Here is a 7,492-nt window from a genome sequence, read left to right as displayed (position 1 = left end):
CTGATGCTGACGGTGGTAAAATGGGCATGATACCGCTGCCGTTCAAGGTTCCATCGGCGCAGACGTTTACGTGACATGTACCCGTTTCTCGTTCTTTTCGGCGGTGTACGGTTGTTCTTTCCGGACGTTATGAGTGCAAGTGAACCAACCAAGAAACTTCGATACGCGATCGCGTAGGAGAAAGCAGTCGAGGTCATCCGGAGTTACGAAGGTTATGAATGCTCAGAACGATATTGTGCACAAATTACGCATTACCTAGCGTTATGTAATGAATAAAGCTTGATATTTTGTGCCCTTCTTACCTTAGTACCTGTTTTATGACAAATGACGTTTTGCGGTACGCGCGGCGCTGGTAGTGCGGCGGCCATCTTTGTTTAACTTGGCGTGTTCCATTTAACGAATATCTCGATTTAACGAAACAAAGAGCCAGCATTTACAAATTCGTTATATAGAGCTTCAACTGTATTGAAAAGGCTTGCATCAGTACGAAGCGGCAACAGTCTGGTAACTACTGATCACGACTACTGATCTACTACTCAGTGACTACTGATCACGATCACGTTAACGCTCGCCACTGTCAACAACACCGGCAAACAAACTGCATTGAAGATACAGAGACTGAGGCGTGGGCAGACCTTCACTACACACCTCGAGACAAGCAGCAAATCGCTACACCATAGAGGTGATGTTGGACAACCGTCCTTGTGTTTTCGAGGTGGACTCTGCAGCATCATTCTCCATCATGAGTGAAGAAACATTTCACCACCTCTGGAACAATGACAGGCCTACTCCCCACAGCGCAAGTTTTGACCTAAGGACGTGGACTGGTACTCCACTACAGGTAGGAGGCAAAGCAAGAGTGTACGTTAAACTACAGCACACAGAGGCTGAACTGGATGTCTACGTCGTAGCTCGTTGCAGCATAAGCCTTCTTGGAGTGGACTGGTTCGAACCTCCGGGAATTTCAGTCACTGGGATTAACACAGTCTCCACAACAGTATTTCAAGCCTTGCTGGACGTGTTCAATGAAGGTTTTCAGGGAAAGATGACTGGACATGAAGGAAATCCTATATATATTGGCGTACAGTGGAACACTGCTCCGAAGTTCCTGAAGAGTCGCACAGTGCCGTTAGCATTAGGACATGATGTCGACAAAGAGCTTAGCAAGTTTCAGGAGCAAGGAATTCTCTAACCTCTCTCATCTTCGCTGTGGGCTACGCCTCTTGTAACTAGCGCAAACAGGATGTGTGGTGATTACCGAAGCACTGTAAATATGGCTGTGGTGAAAGCTGCATACCCACTACTGACAGTTGGCGACATACTCAATATCGTCCAGGGGGTAAGATATTTTCGAAGCTAGATCTTTAACAGGCCTACCAGCAGCTTCATGTGGACAAACCCAAGTGAGAGCTACTTACGTTGAACACACCCAAAGGACTCTTCTGGACCACCTGCTTACATTTTGGTGTATCCGTGGCTCCGATCACCTTTTAGAGATACATGGACACACTACTCACTGGATTAGTGGGTGTCGGAGCCTACTTAGATGACATTTTAAAAAACAGGATCCGCTCAGGAAAAGCACAATCAACGTCTGTGTGCAGTGCCCAAACTTTTGCGTAAAGCGGGATTGAAAGCACGTTTCGGCAAATGCCTTTTTGCGGTTCCTGAACTGGAATACTTAGGATATCACATCCAATCTACAGGCATCACTCCGACCAGGAAAAGGTACATGCCATCATCGACGCCCCAGCACCACGTAGCAGGAAGGAACTTCAGTCATTTTTGGGCCTCTTAAGTATCTACAATCGTTTCCTGAAGGATAGATCGACAGTAGCGGAGCCTCTGTACCGGCTGCTCGACAAAGACGCTTCCTGGAAGTGCTGACATCAAGAACAATGCACATTTGGAGAACTAAAACAGCTTCTGGTGAAGGCGCCCGCTTTAGCGCATTTTGATGAATCCCGATCATCCTTTCTTGTGATGCCTTACCATACGGAGTTGGGGACGTTCTCTCACAACAAACAATCGATGGAGATTAGTTTCCAATAGTGTTTGCTTTGCGCACATTGGGTACTCACGAGAGGAACTATGCACATCTGGATAAGGAGGGCCTAACTATCGTCTTTGGAATGAAACGCTTCCATCATTTCATTGCAGGCAGACATGTTACGTTATTCACATACCACAAACCGTTATTAAGAATTTTGAGTCCTAACAAACAGATTCCTCTGATGTCATCACCCTGAATCATTGGCTCGTGCCTTTTACTAAGCGCATATGAGTGTACCTTGGTACATCGGCCTGGAAACCGGCATCAAAACGCAGATGTATTGAGCAGTCTCCCATTGCCCATATCCGTCGATGGTCAAGCATCACTGGGTGACGTACTAATGCTAGAAGCACTCCACTGCGATCCACAGGATGCTAACCAAGTAGCATGGCTTACTCAACATGACGCCATCTTGTCGAGGGTCTTGGAAGGTGTCCAACATGGAGACTTCCCAGACTGGAACACCGAAGACCTTCTTCCCTACAGATGTTGAAAGACGGAACTTGCCGTCTGTAAAGGTTGCTTCACATGGGGTTTTCATGTCATAATACCCCAGGAAGCTCAGCCCTTGGCACTACAAATGCTACATGCAAACAACCCAGGTGTAGCGGCAACGAAGAGCAAAGACTTGACCACGACATCCAGATAACATTTGACAAATGTCACACGTGCCAAACTTGGGAGCGTGCACGTCCATCCGTCATGGATGAAGACTTTAAATGCCCTGATGCTCCTTGGCATACGCTACATATCGACTTTGCTGGTCCAATAGAAGATTGGTCGTACCTCATCATACTCTATGCACTCTCGAAATGGCTGGAGGTCAGATGATTACGAATCACTACCTCTGGAAACATCATCCAGGAGCATACCACATGTTCTCTTCTCAGACAATGCTCCAAATTTCTTCTCCGGACGGATGTCCGAATTGTGTAAGTGTAATGGAATCAAGCAATATACACGTGCTCCGTTCCATCCAGCCACAAATGGCCAGGTCGAAAGGATAGTCGCTGAAAAAAAAAAAAGGCACTCACTGAGAAGAGTACTCAGTGTCGTCCGGCACGCTTTTTGCTTCGACAGCATACCACAGTGTCAGACAACCGGGAAGACCCCTGGAGAGCTGCTCTGTGGTCGTCACCTCGCAAGAGCTTGGAATTTACTGCATCCACAGGAGCATTCAGACAACGTGCTCAACGAATCAGGCCAGATGACTGAGAAATGCAGAGTAGAGCAGCCAGTTTACATTCGGATGTTCCACAGCGGGCCTCGATGGTTTATGGCAACAATACTAAAGCAGACGAGCCGCTCTTCATTTGCTGTCACTTCTACCGATGGAAGACTCCATCGCCGTCACGTTGACCACATCAAGCGCCAAATTCTTGACAAAACGGATGTAACGGCTGGTACTGCAGCCATGGTAACTGTACCCAGCCTTATGAATTTCCCTTTGTCCACGGATACCGAGCAGAAACAGCAGACTACGTCACAGGAACCGGCCTGCGCTTCAATGTATACAGACCAGACAAGCGTGCAGGCTCAGGGCACTCAACAGCCAACAACGTGAACTGGACGGTTTGGTCGTGTCATGAAAACTCCGGCACATTTGAATGATTTTGTCCTAAATTAGTCGGTTGTGGGGGGGGGGGAAGTGTTGAGGTTGTAGGCAGCCCTAAGGCCTTGAGCAGGAGAAAGAAGTAGACGAGAAAGTGTGGAACATACTCGCATGGAATGAACCGCGCAGTTGGACTGACGTTGTGCATTTTTTTGGGATTCTTTGGTAAGTAGAATAAATCTACATTCTAATAATGGCCCGTGAAGTCAAGCGCTGGGACAGGAAACTCACACTTTGACAATGCTGTGAGCATCAAGACGTTCACAGAGAAGGTGTAGGTGATGCTCGTGTTCTGCCTCTGAAGAGCTTGTGACGAGAATGTCGTTCAGATATGCAAAGCAGAAGTCTAGTTCTCTGAGCATCTGGCCTACGAAAGGCTGGAATGATTGGCCCGCATTGTGTAGACCAAAGGGCATATGGACGAACTTAAAGAGACCAAACGGTGTGATGATCGCTGTTTTCGGAATACTTTCGGAAGCAACTGTGGTTTGATGGTACGCCCAAACAAAGTCTATCTTCGTAAAAAGCATGGTCCCGTGAAGGTTGGCTGTGAAGTCCCAGAGATAGGGCAGTGGATACCGGTCGGGAGTGGTGGCCTTGTTCAGCGCACGGTAATCGCCGCACGGGCGCCAATCACCGGTCTCCTTCGGGACAAGACGGAGTTGGGAAGCTCAACTACTGGACGACGGTCGAATGAGTCGGCGATCTAGCATATGCTGGAACTCTTGACGAGCAACTCGAAGCTTCTCGCGAGCCAGACGACGGGGTCGAGCGTGCACTGGAGGTCCTGTCGTAGAGATATAGTATACGACGTCATGCTTCACAGGGCGCTCAGAGTTTGGCGATGGTAAGAGGTTGGGGAAGCTTCGGACCATAGCTTCAAAATGGGATCTTGGACTGGGACGTGCGAGCATAGGGCTCAGAAGTGATGGTGGAGAAGGAGAGCCTGGTACAGCGAGACTTGTCCTGGTGTCCAAGAGATGCCGCTTGCTCATGTCCACCAGTAGTACAAAGTGGGAGAGAAAGTCGGCACCAATAATGGCATGTGTAACTTGGGCAACGACGAACACTCACCGAAAGGTTCGCCGCAAACCAAAGTCGACGGTTTCCAGATGCTCGCCAAAAGTGGAGATTGATGTTCCATTGGCAGCTTCAAGGGAGGTGGTGGAAGACGGCCGCTTCTTGTCACTCTGCGATTTTTGGACGACGCTGACCTCGGCGCCGGTGTCGACGAGTTACCGAACGCCTGTACGCCGGTCCATGACAAAAAAGAGAGATGGGCGACGAAGTGCCAACAGTCGCCTGTCGCCATCAGTTGTTGGTTGGGCCGTTTCCCTAAAATGAGCCCGGCTGGATGTAGTTACGAGCGCGGTCTCCGAATTTCTCGTGATAGGAGCAAAGCGTGCGTGGGTTGGACGACCTTGAACAGCCGTGGCGGCGACGGAATGGCGAGTGCGGTCTGTGAGGACGTGAGTGGGCTGGGACTATGGGAACGAGGAAGCCTCAGGCTAGACGTGACGAGGTCCGTCAGCTTCTCTAAGTCCGCTCTGGGTCTGGCCAGCTTGGATTGTTCAGTGGACACGGATGACAAAGCTGAAGGCGGCATGGGGCTCATGTTGTCCATAATCTTGCCAGCAAGCTGCGCCAAGCCTTCAATAGGGATGTCTTCGGAGCTGATCAAGATAATCCGAACGTTCGATGGAAGGCGCTGCAGGAAGAGCTCGCGCAAGATGGAAGTATTGGTGGATGTTGCGCGATCGTCCAGAAGTTGTTGCATCCTGCGTAGGAGCTGGAACGGTTTGCGATCGACGAGTTCCTCAGCGGTGATGAGCTGCTGAAGGCGCCTCTGCTCCGATGATGTACGCCGAACAAGCTCTTCTTTAATCTTGTCATAAGCCCCTGTAGCGGGTGGCGCCATGATGATGTCGCGGACCTCGGCAGCCTCGACTGGAGAACACGCAGCCACCATGTAGTGGAACTTGGTCAAATGGTTGACGATTCCACGGGTGGCAAACTGGAATTCTAAGTGTACGAACCATAGTGTTGGGTCAGCAGGCCTGAATGGTGGAAGATTAAAAGAAACTGTGCCGAGTCGGGAAGGCAGGACTGGCGCGTCGGCTTCGCTCGAAGGCTCCATGTATGCGCGGTAGCGACGTAGCGATGATGTCCAATGTTCGGATCACCAGATATTGAGATGCATCCGGTCCGTCCATCGCATCCGTCCGGATAAGGTTTATTTTGGTAGTAACACTGATGGACTGCGCGAAAGAGCGGTATGCTCATGCGCGTGAGCCGCACGACAACTGTCGTCGTCGTCGCAACAAGGACATTCTCCCGTAGCGGTGCGGGAAGTCCAATAACAAACTGCCCTCGGATCATGATGTTTCCGGCTTCCTTGGCGACGTCAGGCTAGGTCTTCGCAAACAAATCGAGGAGGTTGTAGGCATACATGTCATAAGGCTCACCAGGTTGGCACGTCCGGGCGCGGAAACTGAGTGACGCCAAATCACGAGTAGTAGGTGAGGTGCACTTAGCAGCGAGTGATGCCTTGAGGGTAGAGTATGTCTGTGTGCAGCATGCATCCTGGCTTTCTGCCCATACCTTCATTGTCTGCAAGTAGATGGCATGTTCGAAGTCAGCATGCCGCGCATTTTGTGGTACTCTGTTGCTAGTGTGGATTGCAGCCGCGGACGTTCGTTTCGGGCGGTACGGTTGCTGTGGGTTGATTTTTCTTGTTGCGTAACAGAAGCATGTTTGTTTCACGATGTTGTCAGATGTTTTCCATGACACGTGGAGCACTGCGGTCTCCTGGCTGTGCGACAGTCTTTGGATAGATGAAATTGTTTTGCGCAGCGGAAACACCTGCTCTCACGTTTCAAGTTTTCCTTCTTCTCCGCTAATGTGAGTCGGACAGAGCACTTCTCTAGTTCATGGTTGGGCGACCCACAAAATGCACAACTCTGCTGTCTGTGTCTTTCTATTCATGTGTGGAACGCTGCTGCACTTGGCAGCTGTTCCTTCACCATTCTTTTGTGGCTGTCATCAGTCGAACTTGAAGTGATATGCTGGCTCCTTTCCGCAGTCTCTAGTCCACAGTTTCTTTTCCCAAAAGTCCATTAACTGCTTGAGTTTAGACACTCCAGGGGCCTCTGTTATAGCCTGTGTACGGAGGTATTGCTGCACTAACTCTTTGGGTAAGGTCTTCAAGATGAGGGGGTCAAGTATTGCACTGTAGGAGTCAAACCTGATGTTCAAATTCTCAAAGCTGCGAATACGTGATTACAGGTACTCGTAGAGTTTACATAGGTCTGCGCATTGTTTACATTCTTCACAGGTTTTAAATTGGATAAATAACTCATATCCTCGTTAGTGACGATGTCAGTTGCCCAAAGCGTTTCGTGAGAAGGCTTACCACGCTGTCTTAATGGCGTCGATCATGCTTAGGTCAGAGATGACATACGCCGCTTGGTCGACGATGTATGATCTGAAGTAGTTGAACATGTTTTTGTTGCTAAGTTGAGCGTTGTGGCGAATCGTACATTGAAATTGATCCCAGAAGCTTTGCCATTGCACAATATTGCCATTATACTTCGGGATATCTAGTGTAGCAGCCTCAGCGGTGCTATCATCATCCTCGTTCATCATCTCGCGCCCGCGTAGCCGCGGAAAATAAATCAGTTAGGCTCTCGTCGTCAAACCAGCCGGTTCTCTTTGTCTCTCCTTGAGTTCCTACAACTGGTGACCCGAACGTTCCGTGACCGAACATTCTAGAACCTTGGCCCGTGCTCCGCCATGCCTCTCGGGGACCCGCAAACCAGCTCTGCTCC

The 7,492-nt window shown here is 49.7% G+C and overlaps 1 protein-coding gene across 1 annotated transcript; it reads right to left on the bottom strand.

Moving 5' to 3' along the window:
* Window positions 1-5,025: 5,025 nt before the first annotated feature.
* On the bottom strand, window positions 5,026-5,802 carry LOC135389740 (uncharacterized). Its single transcript, XM_064619771.1, has one exon. The coding sequence runs from the start codon at window positions 5,800-5,802 to the stop codon at window positions 5,026-5,028; it is 777 nt and encodes a 258-aa protein (XP_064475841.1).
* Window positions 5,803-7,492: the final 1,690 nt, after the last annotated feature.

Source organism: Ornithodoros turicata, chromosome 3 (assembly GCF_037126465.1).
Source record: "Ornithodoros turicata isolate Travis chromosome 3, ASM3712646v1, whole genome shotgun sequence".
Classification (NCBI taxonomy): Eukaryota; Metazoa; Arthropoda; class Arachnida; order Ixodida; family Argasidae; genus Ornithodoros; species Ornithodoros turicata.
The sequence above is the reverse complement of the archived record's forward strand: the minus strand, read 5'-3'. Positions and strand labels throughout refer to the sequence as shown.